This window comes from Rhinolophus sinicus, chromosome 4 (genome assembly GCF_057876585.1).
Source record: "Rhinolophus sinicus isolate RSI-liver-muscle chromosome 4, RSI-T2T, whole genome shotgun sequence".
NCBI classification, from domain to species: domain Eukaryota; kingdom Metazoa; phylum Chordata; class Mammalia; order Chiroptera; family Rhinolophidae; genus Rhinolophus; species Rhinolophus sinicus.
The window spans coordinates 30084593-30101525 of NC_142504.1; the positions used below are offsets into that span (position 1 = coordinate 30084593).

Consider the following 16933-nt stretch of genomic DNA (forward strand, 5'->3'; position numbering starts at 1 on the left):
ATTAAGGCAGAGTGCAAAAATGTCTCTAAAATTATACTAACTGCCCATGTGCATATATGCTGTGCGCCAAGTTTTACCCGACTCACCGTGTTTGAATAATCTGAATGATACGACTTTAGAAGTGGTTTTCTACATCTTTGCGTACAGTGTTGTCAGATCATAAAAATTCAGTGGCTTAGGATCAATGAACTTTAAAATTCTAAATTGATCTTGTAATGAGGATGTTATTAAAGATGACTAAGCCTCATTCTTGCTATTTCCTTGCCAGTGTTGGATCATTGCTCTGAATTCCTGTCTGCCCATTACTTTTCTTTTAACTCTACCAGGGTTATTTTTTTTAATTGGAATATTTACATATCTTTAAGAAGAATAAAGATTGTGTAAATAGTATCACAGCCAAACCTTCCTTTCAAGAAGATGAAATCTAAGTTTAGGATGAAGAATATGCCTCAATTTCAGTTTGCAAAGACATAATAATATAATCCCATTTACTTCCTACTTAGATGAACTTGAAGTGTTTTCAGCTGTGTTATATTAAATTTGTCTCATAGAGAATAGATTTGAGTGGATACTTAAGGCCTTTTCCTAGCCAGTTATGTTTAAGTTAAATGAATAAACTCATTTTAATGTCTTAATTATGAAAACAAAACATGCAGACATCTATAATCTGCACTATCATTTGGAAATAAACTGAAAAATCCTATTAGGTTGGAATTAAGTGGAAAATAGTTTCCTCCTCTGTGGATTTTTAATTTATTCAGAATATTTATATAATTGCCTGCTAGTGAATCCTTTGAGATGACTTTGTTGAAGACACTCTTTAACTCCAAACACATTTCTCTTGAGGGCAAGAGGGTTTGTCATTAATTTCAGCATAGAAGAAATCATTCTAGAACTTATCCTTTCCCTTACCTCCCTCCCTGGGTGAGCTCAATGTCAATTTATATGAGCTCCAAAGTATTTGGCTTGGGCCTTAGTTCAGCCCCAAGTGCATGGGATGAACTTTAAACCTAGGTAGGAAATTATACCATTTTGCCAACTCAGAAGATGGACCACCTCTGAATGTCAGTTCCAACCCAGTGTGCCTGGCGTTCTGTTGGAAGATACAGAAGCCATTCAGCTAAGTAGCCAAAACCAATGACCAATAATTTGTGATATATTTGAAAGCCTTCACCACTGTCATACTCATCACTCCTCTCTTTTTCATCTCATCCCAATTCATGGAAATATGTCTCTTCTAGACAAACGCCAAATTGAATATTTCAAGGCTGTTACCTTAAATTATTAAATGGTGTTAGTGCCCTAGCTCAAAGAAAAAGGAAGCTCCATTGTAAATGAAATGATTACTCAGATCTATCCCCACAAAATGTATTATGTAACCAGCTTTGTTTGTGTTTGAGATTTCTGGAGTGAAAAATGCTCTTAGATGGATGGTGATCAATAAGGACATAATAAGAGTGAACTGTTCTGAGAGCATTTTTTTCACTGGACAAATAAAGAAACGGTTAAAGCACTGGAAATAAAAAAGCAAAATAAACCTCAGCCCAAAAACAGGACTTTTAAACGAAGGGTGGTCCACTGATAAAAATTCTAAAGGCAAGAAGCATCATATATATCAAGTTTGCAAATATAATGCTAGTATATCATGTTATAGGGTCCTTTATCCACCTGAATTATGTGCATCCAATTGATGTGTGCAATATTTTAAATAAATAAAATAGTAGTTTTCATATTTAGGAGATCTCAAGTCCATAAATTAAATATTTTCAGGTATACTGCTCTGTCTGAGCTTCGAACCTAAAGGAAAGGATGTTCTTTTGGCACATCTATAAGTAAACAGATTTCCAAATTGGGCCAGTGGGAGAAAGCTGAGTTGCTGCAACTATGAAAATTATCTCCCCCCAGCACTTTCTAAGGCCCTCTCCCTGCAAAGTCAGAGTGACACTGTCTTTCCAGTTACAGGAGTAGTGAGTCACCCGTAGCCTGTCAATCACCTCACCTTTCCAGAGGAGGGTCGGCTTCCTTACTACTCTCTAGGAAACAAGGGTCACCCTAGACTATTTCCAGTCTCTCCAGTGAGGACGTCCAACAGAGCGAGTTACTCCCCCACAGCCAGATTTTGTGCTAAGACCCAGAAAAGGGTGATCCCGTGGAAGGGGGGAGGAAGAGAATGAATAGTAGGAGTCATCGAAAGGAAGGAAAGGGCGTGGGAGTGGAGAGAAAGATCTGCTGGAAAGCAGAGAGAAGGAAAGCCATATAGTGGTGGACTCGAACCCGAGGACAAGCCGGTGTTGTCCCACCAGTGAGGGACTCCAGGCTTGAGAAACGTTTGCCATTTGCACGCTGCTCTCCGCGGACACTGGGTGGCGCTCGTGGTAAAGACTTGCATTTTTAGGGTCCGTTTCTCCACCGCCCACCACCTCCCCACTCCACCCCCGCCCCTTGCAAATTTTGGCTACTAGGAGATGAAATTACTCACATTTTTCCTACGTGTCGCAGTGGGGAGCGCACTTCTGGATAAGTTTGCAGTCGTGGGACCGCTTCTTCACGGCTGGGCCGTTCGGTGGGTTTTGAAAGAGGGAACAGTGTCTGGCCCGCTGGCCTTAAGACAAAGTTCCAGGCCTTGGTGTCAGAACCACCCACAGTACCGGCGAAAGTTGCTGCTCTGAGAACTGGGATACCCCGCGCGTGTGCTCCTGGCGTGTGGGTCAGCGGCGGTGGCCAGGGCTGGGTTCCACCGAGGGTCGAGCCACAGTGACTACAATGTGAAATGAAAGATAATCAGACTCAGGCTCCTTTTAATTTAGCGCTCTAACTCCCTCCCGCTGCCTTTAGTAAAAGATAGGGGGAAGTGGGGTCAACTTAGAAAAGAAGCAGAACAAAGTCAAAAAAGTCGAGGCTCTGGACTTTCAGAGACACACCCAGATTTGAAGGTCTCACCCCGCAGCAGCGGTGTGGCCTTTGCACACGCAGCTCGAGTCTGGCGTGAGGGTCAATTGGGAATTGAAACAAAGAAGCTAACTAAATCCTTCCCTCCCATCCCACTCCTTTTTGTCTTGTGTAAAATATGGGACAGAATTGTTTTGACGGAAGGAAAGGTGAAATTTAGGAAGGTCGAGACTAACTGAACATTTTAACATTGTGTTTTCCACCGGATCCCAAACTTCTAAATTTCACCCAAATTCTGCAACTTCCAATCCCATCCTGGTTGATCTGCCTTCTCAGCAAGGTCTGAAGACATTGCTAGGTACACCCTAATTAGCATAACCGTGTGGACCTTATTTCTCTTCACGTGGTAACTTTTAAATCCATAATAAATAAAAAGTGTCCCGGGTTGGGGAACCAGTGGAAGGCCGCCTGGCTCCCAGCGCCACTGGCCTTTGCCCGGAGGCGCTTTGAACCATCCCTGGCAATGCTTTGGGGAAGTGATTCGTGTAATTAAATAGCAGGATATGCGAAGGTGACTCGATGGGCTCCGAGAACTTCAGAGCAGAGGCCAGAACTGCAAGTCCGACGGGGCTGGCAGTGTTTCCCCGCCACTCTGTAGTTCTTCACTGCCTAAATCTAGGAGGTGAACAGCAGTGCCAAAATCGACAGCTAGGGGTGAGGGTGGGCGAACAGCAGCAGCTCTGTTTCCCCTGGCGTCTGTCTCAGGGAAGTCCAGCACAGGTGACTCGGCCAGGGTGGGGAAGGGGCTTGCAGGGACCCTGTGACACACGCCTGCCCTGCCCTGTGTGAGCCCATGCTGAAGGTGCCCTCAAAGGGTCAGTGCGACAATAGCTGTGGTTTTACCTCGTACAGACGGCAGACGCAGAGAGCTGGTGCACATGTCACTGCTCCACTTTGGAGTTCGGGAGCTGGCATGGCATCCTGCTCTGAATTCCAGATCCCCAGTTCTCCCTGTGGACCTGTTTGGGGCTGGAGTAGCTCCACAGCCAAAGCAAGGCTAAACTAACACTATACACAACTGATGTACCCGCTTGCCTCTTCTGTTGGGGGGAAGAGAGGTAGAGAAGCCACACCGTCCCACCCTGGCTGTCCTGTGGAGCACAGGGTTTTCAGGGAGGAACATGCCGGAAGGGCCCAAATCAAGATCCAGCCCCGGAGTTGCCTATTTGAGGGGAATGCAAATGGGGAGCAGTAGATTGACTTAGGTTAAATTTCTAAGCTCCCTGCTAGATCATCACTAGAGCAAGAGTGTCACGGCATAAAAGCAAACTCTGGACCCAAAGTACCTAGGTTCCTAAGCCTTTTGTCCCTTTACATATGAGCTAAGATGTATTCAAGGCAGGAGATGAAAGGACAGAAGGTAGAGAAACCGGGTCCTGGGAAATGGTAAGGCAGGCGCTTGGGTGACTTCCATGGAGCTAAGAGGGGTGAATCTGTGGGGTTCACCCAACTTCTCAAAAGGGCTGTTATCCCTGTGTACTTCCCAGTCGTCCTGAGGTTCTCGTTTGCACCGTGGGAATGACAGGTCATAAGTGGACCATTTACTTTTTCAGGAGTCTTTGGCTACTGAGCACAGAGTTACAGATCATCTAGTCCAATGATATCCAAACAGACAATGATATTGAACAAAATGTGGGGCTGCCCGCTCTTTTGGGGGACCAGCAATTTGGGCATCATTAAGTTGTTTGTGCTTAAGACAGTAATATTTTACAATTCGTCATAGGGATTTAGGGCGGCAGGAACTCTCTACCATTAACCGCTGAATGGACAGTGTGTGTTCTTGAGCATCCTTGTCTGGCCCTTTTCTGAGAAATTTCATCTAATGCAAAGGAGGGTGCTTACTATAAACCTGTCTTTTCCCAAATTGCAAATTTTCAACACATGTAAGTTACAACTTGATTCCCAGCACCCCACTACAAATATTGTTCTCAGTTCCTTCTCCCCGCCATCCCACATCCTTGATTCCCCATTTCAGTATCAGTGTTCAATTCCACACTCGCCTCTGGCGCAGCCCATGGGGGCGGAGAGGAGGGGAGCAAGGGAGGACCGTCGCCTACCTCATCCCCAAAACATGTGCACTTTCTGAGGCTGCCGATTGGAACACATTGTCTCCAGACATTACAAAGCTGGTGTTGGGGCTTCTGCGATGTCTTTAGTATGCACTGAAAACAGATTTGCTGAGACGCCCCTCCCCCAACAAGCAACAACACATATACCCGCACACACACGCACACACTTCCCCCCTCCCTCCATTTTTTTTCTCCCTCCTTTTTTTTTTAAGCAATGCTTTGTTGTGTTAAAACTAGTTGGACGAGTTAGGGTGTTGCTGCTGCTCCCGAGGCCCTGGCCAATGGAACCCGATCCACCCCGCTGTGCGTAAGCGCGCAATTAAGGATTTAACCAAGGCTGTGCTGCGCCTCAGCCAGCAGTCAGCCTGCCGGAGACAGAGTCTCCACCACTCCCAGCCTCCTCCTCGCCGCCGCCGCCGCCGCCTTTTCTCCTCCTCCTCCTCTTCCTCCTCCTCCCTCGCTCCCACAGCCATGTCTGCTTAGACCAGAGCAGCCTCACAGCCAACTCGGGCAGCAGCCGCCGCCACAGCAGCAAAGACAGCCGCCACCGCCGGGGAGCGATGACAGGAGTGTTTGACAGAAGGGTCCCCAGCATCCGATCCGGCGACTTCCAAGCTCCGTTCCAGACGTCCGCAGCCATGCATCATCCGTCTCAGGAATCGCCAACTTTGCCAGAGTCGTCGGCCACTGATTCCGACTACTACAGCCCCACCGGGGGAGCCCCGCACGGCTACTGCTCTCCTACCTCGGCTTCCTACGGCAAAGCGCTCAACCCCTACCAGTACCAGTACCACGGCGTGAACGGCTCCGCCGGCAGCTACCCCGCCAAAGCTTATGCCGACTACAGCTACACCAGCCCCTACCATCAGTACGGTGGCGGCGCCTACAATCGCGTCCCGACGGCCACCAGCCAGCCAGGTACGGGGTGTGGGGGCTGGTACCGGCGTGGAGTGGGAGAAGCAGATACCGGAGTAGCCGCCGTAACTCCGGAGGGGCGAGATGGGAGGAGAGTGGGGTCCCGCCATCCGCTGAAGTGGGGGCGCACCCGGCATAAAGGAGTGGGGGCCTGGACTGCAACCAGGAGAGGTTCCTGGGCCAGCATTTTAGGGATTCTTAAAATAAGCCTGAGGGGGTTCCGATCAGCGTCTCTCCCCTCTGGCACCTTGGGAGCGGGGGAGTCAGTCTCTGGGTTCCCAACTTTCCTGGTCCGGAAGCCAGCTAGGCTGGAAAGGGGGTAGGGGTGGAGAAAAGAAAGAATCAAGCAACTCTAGTGGTGTTTGCGTAATAAAGGGGAGGTTAGTTGTTGAATTTTTAGTAAGCGTGCTCGGTTGGTGTGAGTGGCAGTGGAAGGCTGCCTCAAAGGCTCTGTGGGGATTAGTCTGAGAGTAGCCAGTAGCTAGCGTCGTGTCAGTGCCCGGAGCGCGCAGGGTGGGGTGGGGGGCTGCAGAGCTGTAGCTTGCCCGAGGAAGAGCGCGCCGAGAGGCTTGCGGTTTATCCAAGGCATTTCCAAAAACAAAAAGCCATTTAAAGGTGGAGGAGGGTTGCTGAGGGGTCACGCTATTGGAGCGATTTTTTTTTTCTTTCTCCATAGATGCCTAAAATTTGTCTTCCTCCTCCCCACCTCCTTTTTTTTTTTTTTTTTTCCACCTCCTTGAAACTTAGTTGGAGAGTTTAAGAGGGTTAGTGAGCTTGGGCGGTAAGAGAAAGGCATGAGGTCTCCTTGGAGAGGTTTTGCTGGTCAGGTTTGATCTCTTCCCACCAGCACATTAATAATCTTGCTAATATTAGCATCCCCTACTCTGGCAGAATCCAGACCACAGCCCTCATCCTCCACCCTTCCTCTCCCAGGAGCTCGCGCCACACACACACACACACACACACACACACACACACACACACACACCACGTAGAGGTTCTCCGCCTCTTCCAAAGATGGGCACTTTTGATAAGGTAGGAAAGGGGACTTGTGGCCCCAGGGCACATTGGTGAAACACACGTTCAGAAAGCCTTTCTCCCCCCCTCAGTATATACTCAGGATTTTGAGAAATTCGTCCTGACCTGCCGCCCCTTTCCTACGAAAACACCCCACCACCAATTTCTTTTCAATGTGTGACTCTTGTTAAACTTTAAAAGAAGGGGGAGATGTCTTCGTTCCTTTCAGTGTCTCTGTATTTCGTGCATAAGTGAAAGATTTTTTTCTTTTAGCCAAGAACTTATTAGGTCTATTTGTAAAAGAAACCAGACACATCTGTGCCCTCACAGATCTGCAGGGAGATTATGGGGGCTGCATAATCGGCCTTCTGTCTGCGGCGGCCTGGACCGCTTGCTGCTGGATTGAAGGAGCATAGTTTGCTCATGGGTCTTTGAACTTTGGAGACCTCGGTCAGCGTCTTCCCTGCCCATGCGTCTGGCCTCTGCAGGCACCCGAACAGATGCTGACAGAAAGGGGGTCACAGCCCTTGAAGCCCGGGGAGGGGCTGGCCATGATCACCCCCAGAAACATGGGCGAGCACTGGGAGGGTGTAAAAACAAGCCTGGGTGAAGCAGAAACCGCTACAAGGGCGAAATCCCAGACGCCAAGAAGGGATCTATGCTGTCCAACGCGCTTTGCACAAGCCCTGGAAAACCTGAATGAATAGAGCAGGGAATTAATCAGAGACTGACTACCTGGCCTTTCCATGATTTGGGGGAGGGGCATACGTCTCTGGGTCTCATGAAGCAAAGGTGGTGATATGGAGAAACAAGCGTGAAGACTGCATGGTAAGAAATTCAAGGACTGTATTTGAGGGTTCTGCAAAAGGGCCATTGTCTGCCGACAAGCTCTAACCCGGTCTGTTTTGGTTATTTAGAGAAAGAAGTGGCCGAGCCCGAGGTGAGAATGGTGAATGGCAAACCAAAGAAAGTTCGTAAACCCAGGACTATTTATTCCAGCTTTCAGCTGGCCGCGTTACAGAGAAGGTTTCAGAAGACTCAGTACCTAGCCCTGCCGGAACGCGCGGAGCTGGCTGCCTCGCTGGGACTGACGCAAACACAGGTAAATGCTGCCACGGACCAGCAAGAGCCCCGCCTGGGCTGCAAGCCTGGGTGGGCCACGCGGTTCCGTCCCCGCTGGTTGGGGCCAATCGGATAGCATGTGCGAGAAACTCACAGACAGACAGAGACAGACAGAAAGACACCCACCTTGCGCCCTCCCCCATGATTCAGGTCGGTGTCGCTGCCAAGTGACGGTGGGGACGGGATGGAGACGTCGCTCATTCCAAGATGTCCCCTGCTTCGGGCCTCCAGGGGCGAGGAACCAACTTTATAGATTGGAACAAGGGAAGGGTTATTTCTAGGGCTCTGTGGCAGCCTTGGGAGATTGTCTGGCGCTCTGCATAGTGCAGAGCCTCTCGGGAAGAGTGGGGCCCGCGGCCTCGCGTCGGTCTCAGGCCGCCTGAAGGCCGAGGACGTACCTCGGGCCGGAAAAGCGGAAGGGTCACCCTGCTGCTGCGGAGCTTTGGGCCGCAGCGCCTGAGGGTCGCGAGGCGGGGGGGCGCTGTTGCACGCAGAAATCTTTCCTAGAGGGTCCCAATTCCCTTCACTTCCACTGTAACCCCTATGGAAGAATAAAGAATGTTCAAGTCGCCGCCCCGAGGTGCAGGCGGATTCTGACGTCTCTCGGAGAAGAGGCGGCGGTGAATGGAGTCGGGTGGGGGATTGGGAGACAGCTGCTTTACCTCCCTGAACTCGTGCGCGCGTAGCCGGCTCCACGCCCCTGAAGCGCCGGGCTCGGGCCATTGTTTTACTTTGGCCGCGCTGCGTTCGTGCGCGCTGCGTCGGCCTACTTGTGCTTGCACGCCGCAGCGGACACTCGCGCCTTCTCCCTGCCCGCAGCCCGAACAAAAGACGGCAGCCTCCGGGTTGTGCCCTTGCCGCGGCCTAGTCTCGCGGTTCTGCCTGGGCGCCCTCTGGGGCTGGCGATCCGAGCTTTGCCTCCGGCCCAGCCCCTAGACGATAGGCCTCGAACTGCGGGGAGACGCCAGGGCCAGGCCGCCTGGGCGGTCCAAGAAGCCTCCAGTCGCCGCCCTGGGGAAGGCGAGGGTGGCCTCTGAGTGTCCCGATAACGTGTACCTTTGTTCCCCCACCCAGGTGAAAATCTGGTTTCAGAACAAAAGATCCAAGATCAAGAAGATCATGAAAAACGGGGAGATGCCCCCGGAGCACAGCCCCAGCTCCAGCGACCCCATGGCGTGTAACTCGCCGCAGTCTCCGGCGGTGTGGGAGCCCCAGGGCTCGTCCCGCTCACTCAGCCACCACCCTCATGCCCACCCTCCGACCTCCAACCAGTCCCCCGCATCCAGCTACCTGGAGAACTCGGCTTCCTGGTACCCGAGCGCAGCAAGCTCAATCAATTCCCACCTGCCGCCGCCGGGCTCCTTACAGCACCCACTGGCGCTGGCCTCCGGGACACTCTATTAGACGGGCCGCTTTCTCTTGCTCTGTTTTTTGGGACTACTGTGTTTTGCCGTTTTAGAAAATCATAAAGAAAGGAATTTATATGGGAAGTTTGGAAAACGGAAACAAAAAAGATTGATGTGTAAAGCTTTTTTTGCATGTAAGTTATTGCATTTCAAAGGACCCTCGTCCCCCCCTTTTTTACAGATGAACTTTTTTGCGCAACTGTGGACACTATCAATGGTGCCTTGAAATCTATGACCTCAACTTTTCAAAAGACTTTTTTCAATTTTGTTTTAACCATGTAAATAAGTGTAGATAGAGGAATTAAACTGTATATTCTGGATAAATAAAATTATTTCGACCATTAAAACAGAATGTTTCTCAAAAAAATACTCCTTTGCCCCCTCCCTTATAATGGGCTAGTGACGTTTTATGAGGACAATTTAAAGGAAGGCAGGTCTGCAGAGATCCAATAAGGCAAAAAGGAAAACAAATTTAGAGCTGCATGGATGCAGAACTCTACATATGTATATATTGGATGCTGTGCTTTATATGTCTCTGTACATATGTGGCCTGTTTATAGTACTGCGTGTGATATATATTTAGGTGGGGTTTTTGCTTTTTGTTTTTTTGGGTTTTTTTGCCTAACCACGAAAACGTTTAGATAATTTTAAGTTTAACCCCAGATTGTTTCAGGTAGAAAGTAATGCTGGAATCTAAATAGGGCCCTCCCACCCTGTGTGTAAGTAAGAAAGGAGCAGAAATCCCTCAATAACCACTCTGAATTCTAAGCTCAAAGCAATTATGGTGGAGAACTGCCCCCCCATCAGCCTCTGTGTATTGCCAGAGCAATTAGACAAATTACACTCCCTTCAAAGGGAGCTTCCAGATATGAGAAAAGAAAAAGAAATTTCCCTTCCTATTACATTTTTTAAAAATCTGAAATGTTTGCACGTGGCAAATTGTAGTGACTTGGACTCCTTGGTGTGTGATTATAAATGTATCTGAGGTCTTTCAGAGAGAGCGAAGGCTCACAGAACTTGAGAACAATGATGGACCTAACTAAACCAGTAGGCCAAGGAGTGCAGGGGCAGGGAGGGGAAGCATTCCGTCTGCCAAGAGGGAATTGTGAGGTGGAGGAAAGGAGTGAGCATTGTGGCCCCGTGTTGATTTCATTTTGTGTGAGATAATATTCTAAATATAAATGGTTTCTTTCCAACTTCTTTACCACTCTCTGTTTTTTTCAGGAAGCAGCTCACTCTGCTTTACTTTCACATAAAGCAGTGGCAAAGCAGGTTCCAAACGCTGAGAAATTGAATCTGTGTACTGGGATTTCTCCTTTGTGAAGCCTTCTTTGGGGCTGAGAGGAAGGACTTAGGGCAACCTAGGTCTATGTCCTGTCCTTCTCGCGGCACCCCTGCATATAGACATCCACAGTGTGACCAGTGTTACAGCCCAGGTCCAGAGCAATGCACCCAGGCCCCAATTGTAGGAGTCTTTTTGACTTGTTTAATCCGCCTGCCTCTGTTTCCTTGGAATACTGTGGGAAATTGTATGTTGGAAATTATAAGATGCAGGAGATATATTTTACAGCTAGGAAGTCGGCAGCAATAAATGTGACAAAAGAGTCTTCTGGGGAGGGGGCGGTGTTGGAGATTAGAACATAAAAAAGTATATCCTGTCATCTGAGGATTTCTGAGAAGGTTCTTCCAGCATTGGAAGAATAGACCTGAAAAGGCACGCTGTATGCCTGGAGGGTGATTTACCTGTGTGTTCTTTCTCCTTCGGCTTTCCTCACCTCCCCATCTCCCCAATTCCTTCTTTCTCTTCCCCTTTACTTTCTAGCCTGGCAGATTGGAACGGCTTGGCCCTTGGGGGGATTAGTGGTTTGGCGAGTCTTAAGGCGCACCCTGCCTGCTCCCGGGGCGGCTCAACAGCGGCAGCGGGGCTGTGGCCTGCTTCTCCCCCAATCCTAAAGCCCCAGAGGCCGCTTCTCTTCCCACAGCTTTTGCCCCCTCTTCATTCCCCTTCAGCACTCCTTTCTCGGAAGAGGTTCTGGGTGGCTACACAATGTGGAGGTGGGGCGGGGGGAGACAGTCGAAACCCCATTTTGTTTTCTGTGCTGGCAGAGAATAGTAGGATGGGGGGAAGAAGTGGAGGAATCTATTTCCTGCTTTTCTTTCTTTGCTTGTAAGGATTTCGGGAGTTTCCATTACACCGAAAGCCAGGGTTTTCAATCTGGGGAATCCGGCTGGGAGAAACTCTGTGCCCCGAGGTTTGTGAGCACCAGTTTTCCCCTGCGCCAGCCTCCCCCGGGGTGCGTGTTTGGGAACGTTGGAGGGGGGAGCACCCACTGGCCACCTGAGAGTGTGCTTGGAACATGCTCTCTCCCTTTCTGCACACAGAGAGGGCAGGTATTTTTCCAGCCGTTCCCGTCATTTTCCCACCTCCATTCCTGGCTTTGAAAAGGGGATCCCTTCGCTATCACCCCGAATCCCCCGGCGCGGTCAAGCTAAGGGAAGGGTGAGTTCAGACTCTTCCCGAGAAAGAAGAGGGAAGCTCTTCTTTAATGACCACCCTTCCACCCCAGCCTTGACGCTGCTCGTGGTTAGGGACACTAAAGCCTCCTTGCAGGACAGGCAGAACGCCGCTCGCAGACTTGGTTTCAGGATTCCTTCCCTTGTGCTAACCTCACTTCTTCCACTCGCAATGGCCTCTTCTCTCGCGCGGTTGTCTTTTTTTTTTTTTTTTTTTTTTAACTTGGTCTGGGAGCTGTGGACAAAAATATTCTGGCAAACCAGTCTGCAGCGGGTTTTCCCTGGCACCATGGGGATTCTCCCGGGGGAATTTAACTCCCTTCAGTCCTGCGCCCAAGGATGTAAAAATAACAGATCCTCAGCAAAGTCTAAAAATATCTGTGTGATGTTCCTCTCCCTTGCCCTCCCTCTTTCTGTCCATTGTTTATTCCTATATCTAATATAAACGTGTACCACTACCCAGCATATTCCGGGTCTGCCAAACTCCACTCTCCCCCACCTCTGCCTGCCCCTTCCCATCCCCACTTGCCTAGCTCTCAGTCTAGTGCTCCCAAGATGTCAAGGACACCCCAAGAGTTCATTTTCTTTTCCGTGGGCTTCTTCACCGCCCCCCACCCCACCCCCGTACTCCCAACACTCCAACCCCATCTTTAGACCTCCTTACAAAGCCCAGGAGGCCCAGGACATGCTGGCAGAGCCACTGCAATTCCTCAGTGCCCTGCTGGCCTCCTGGGCCCTACAGTAAAATATCAGATAAATTGGCCTTTGTTTGAGGCTCGTGTTGGGCTAGGCGGATTTCTGCCCTTTTTCCCCCCTTTTTCCTGGCGGCCACCTCCTTGTGGAACAGGGGGCGGCCTGGGCAGCCGAGAGAAGCCGCATTCCTGTGGGTGCCAGGCGGCTCCAGTGCTGAGCCACAGGGCCTGAGACACACACAGAGGAACCCACAGACCTCGCTTCCCTTGATCTTGCTCTCTCTCTCTCCTTCCCGTTGGGGCACCCACCCGGGAGCCTGTCCACCCACACTCGGATCCACCCAGGTCTTGGCCTGGGACAGGAGCGTGCTAACCCGCACACCAACACACGCACACACCCTCTCCTGGTGACACAGGCCAGGCCAGGATCTGCCCGCCCATGCCAATTCTCTCTCACCCGCCCCTTATCCCACAATCCCAGACGCGCCGGCTGGCCTCCTTTGGCTCCTTTGATCCCACCGGACGCCCCACGGCTCGCGGCGTCCAGGCCACGCAGTCCTGGGAGTCTCCCACAGCGCGCCAAGGGCAGGCCGTGCTCCTCCTCCCGGCGCGCCCTACAGCTTACTCCGGCCTTGACACCACGCGGTCTCCTGAGCGCCCCAGCCCGAAGCGCAAGAGATGCCTCCTGGGACACTGCCCCCTGCCCCCCTCCTCAGCGCTTCCTTTTATTTGAGGAGAGAGACCTTTAGGGCTACCCAACTACTACCCCCCTCCCCGTCTCATCTCCGCAACCCCTCGGATCGCGCGCCTCCCACTGGCTACTGGGATCTTGCCAACCCGGAGCTCTCCAGCCTTACCCGGAGGCACGCCCTAAGGGCAGACGCCCTCCAGCACCTCTGGGAAGCGTGCCACGCCGGCGGATACGCCTGTGGTCACCCCTCTCCTCCACCCTTAAGCATCCCCTCCCACAGCGGCTGGGTGGAGGCTCCCGCCTCCCGGGAGCTTGGGGAGGGGGCGCTGTGGCTTGCTCCCGCCCTCCGCTCGCGTTTCCAGGTTGCCCGTGGTCCTTGCACACTGCACTTTTTCAGAGTCATAGCGAACTCTGGGCCTCGAAAACAGTCCAAATAGCGGTAGGGCATGTGGGATTAGCCAAATATTTTTCTACGTATCCCTGTCCCCATCACCCACCCCGCCCCATTCGCGTTTTCTTTTGCAAGTGACAAGCTTTAGGTTCCCCTGTGGCACAAGGCAGAAAGTATACAAAGTATCTACTGCGGAGAGGTGGGAGGGGGTGGGGAGGGAGCCTTCCCTTTCAAGCACCCAGGGTTGCCGGCTGTAATGTAATAACCTGTTTTATAGGTCGAGCTCTAACCGTGAAGATAGGAACCTGGGGAATTTACATGAATCTCTCTTTAAAGGAGACGAGAGTCCTGTTTTGCAGCAATTAAATGTTTCTGCTCTTTTGTTCGCTAGGACTTCGTATTACTTCTGATTTATGGGGATCCGAAGGAGTCTCTTTGCCAAAAGCGCATGTATTATTGAGTCTGTTCCACATCCTAAACCAAGATTTATATAAAACCGTGAAATACCACACATTACGACCTTTCGCCACAGGAAGGAAAAAAAATGGCTTCATAACATCATTCTACACACACATACACACACACACACAAGTTTCAGCAGTGATTCTCTGTCAAATCTCCACTATACACAGCTTAGTGTATTTTTTTAAGTGGGTAGGGGTGGAGGGTGATAAACAGTTCACAAGCTATGATTTATTTTAAAGCATTTTTTTTTTTCTTGCAAAGGCAAGACGACAGAAATCTGCCACGGGAAGCTTATTGTCATCCAAGGACTATTTCTGCCATTTGCAAGGTGGAAGCATAGTGGCAAGGGAAGAGGCAGGATATGGACTCAACTTTCATCTATAAACAGGGGTCACTAAACAGGGACATTTTATTATTGCCCTTAAATTCACAGGAGCTAGGAAGCCTGCTTCCCACCCTGTGGGGTGGCCCTGTCTAGGCAACTCCTGGGTCTGTGAGGTGGTGGGAGAAGGAAGAATCATCACACACTATCCTAGAGGCTAGAAAATATGCTTAGGAAATTCTCTGTGTTCCTGGTGGGAAAATTGAGCTCCTGGGGATACCAGGGCTTTAGGTATCCCTGACCAGGATATCCCCACCAGGAACCAGAACGAGACTCCAGAAGTCTCAGCCAGGGCAGGCAGGCGTTTCACCCTTCTGGACGCAGCAGCTGGAGCCTGGGGCTCACTTCCACTCTGGACCAGCACAGTGACCCAGCAGCCTCTCTTGCTCTAACTCTCCAACTCCCTTCCATATTGTAAGGAGACTGACCTTGGCCTTTTACAACCATATCTGGGATCAAGGACAGTCATTTACCAAAAACATTGGACTTTCTGGAATCCAGAAAGATGCACATCAGTGACCTGCAGCAAAAGCAGCAGCTGGACTGGTTTATATGGGGACATTAATTAATAAAAGATAATGATAGGATTAAAGCCAATGGCCAGCCAAGCGGAGTGGAGGAGACAGCTTCCCAGTGCTTTATTTAATTAGCAGCAATTAATATATTTTCTGCTAATATCCTTTAGGACTCTCAATGACTTGTTCCCTGTGAAAGAGCGTGGAGATGGAGTGCAGGAACATTTACATGCACCCAGGGCATTTTACTCTAACGACAAGAGAGATTGCAAATTCATTTAAGAAAATGGTCATAAACAAGTGACAGGAACGCTCTGAGGCTGCCTTGGTGGAAACAATGTGAAACTGACAAGTGTTCTTTGCTTGGGGGAGGGGCACTTATTTAAAGCAAGGAAGTGTTTTAGGAAAGGAAAAAAAAGACTTTTTTTTTTTTTTTTTTTTTTTTTTTTTTTTTTTTTAAGAAAAACATTATTTCAGACTCCAGGCAACAGCAGATGCAGCAGCCCTTGCAAACACATCAGCCCTACATATATTGAAGATTTGGACACGTAATGCTTCAGACCACTGATTTGCTATTTTCTTAATTCCCGCTCTTCTTTTTCCATATGAATCAAACAGTCTTTTGTCCTTCAGGGTTTGATTTGATCGCTACTGTTCACATTTCACTTTTGTATTTTCCTCTTCCTATACCATTACTCATTGAGTGCCCTGTGAAATTACAATCGTACATTTTCAACTCAGCAACCCATTTGCAGTGCAAAAATAGGGTCTAAATAATGGCTGAATTAGCCCTACTGGACAGTTTCAGATGTAACACTCTGTAATAATTATATTGCAGGCTGGATTAGGATGCTATTATCATAATCTGGACGTTTACAATTATCTGTAATTTGCAAAGATGCGCCAGGTCTTGATTACAGCAGTTTTTTTTTTTTTTTTTTTTTTTTTGTATCACGCTAACCATCACTAAACAGTGACAGTAATAACAGCTAATTTTGCTGGCAATATAAGAGGTGCTGGGGTGTGCAAACAATTTCACACCTGGATGTGCTCACTCAACCAAGAATATAGAGAAAGAGCTTCTGCCCTGAGACTCAGAAAAATATTCTCCTCTGCTTCTGTTCAGTATAGATTTCTAGACCCTGATCATTGCTTAAGAGATATTCACTGGGGGTAAGTTTTTATTTCTTGCATACTTTAAGGCACAGTTCATATTTCTGTTCTCACACTTTCCAAGCTATATGTATTGTTGTTGTAATTCATTATGGACTGCAACTTTGCTTTACAGATGTTTCAATTCTGACCTTTTATCACCCTCTAACAGTAAAAGTGTTGTCGTTCTGGTGAGTAAAAGGATTCGGGTGAGAAGGGGATCCTTAGAACTCGATTTGTCTTTTTCGCTTTCTGTGCTGTTGGTATATCTGGTGCAGCTTGTGACTGGAGACTGCAGAAAGGACCAGGTTTCTATGAAGTGTGGAGGGAGAGGGCTGGAGATTCCAAGCTAAAATAACTTTGTAAATTGTTACTCAAAGCTAGTCCTAGGAGAATCCATTGGGGTCTTTACATGTCGCGATGATTTTAAATTTGGGGGCGTTGAGAGAGCAGACGGAGCTGGAGACAGTGCTCCTTTGCTATCACAAGTATGCGGACATTTGCAACTGCAGGTGTACTCTGAATCTCTCGACTGGACAGCCCTTTCGACACCTCCCTCCACTTGGGAGAAAGTTTCAGGAATAACTGGCCTCTGAAACCTTTCAGGGCTGCTTTGCTGGGCCTTTGCCTCAAGCTGGGGGGGTGGGGTGGGG

At 49.5% G+C, this 16933-nt stretch overlaps 1 protein-coding gene across 1 annotated transcript; it reads left to right on the plus strand.

Moving 5' to 3' along the window:
* The first annotated feature begins 5363 nt into the window (after window positions 1-5363).
* On the plus strand, window positions 5364-9830 carry DLX5 (distal-less homeobox 5). The gene is made up of 3 exons (XM_019729839.3): window positions 5364-5936; window positions 7868-8052; window positions 9147-9830. The coding sequence occupies exons 1-3, from the start codon at window positions 5579-5581 to the stop codon at window positions 9474-9476; spliced, it is 873 nt and encodes a 290-aa protein (XP_019585398.1). The 5' UTR covers window positions 5364-5578; the 3' UTR covers window positions 9477-9830.
* Window positions 9831-16933: the final 7103 nt, after the last annotated feature.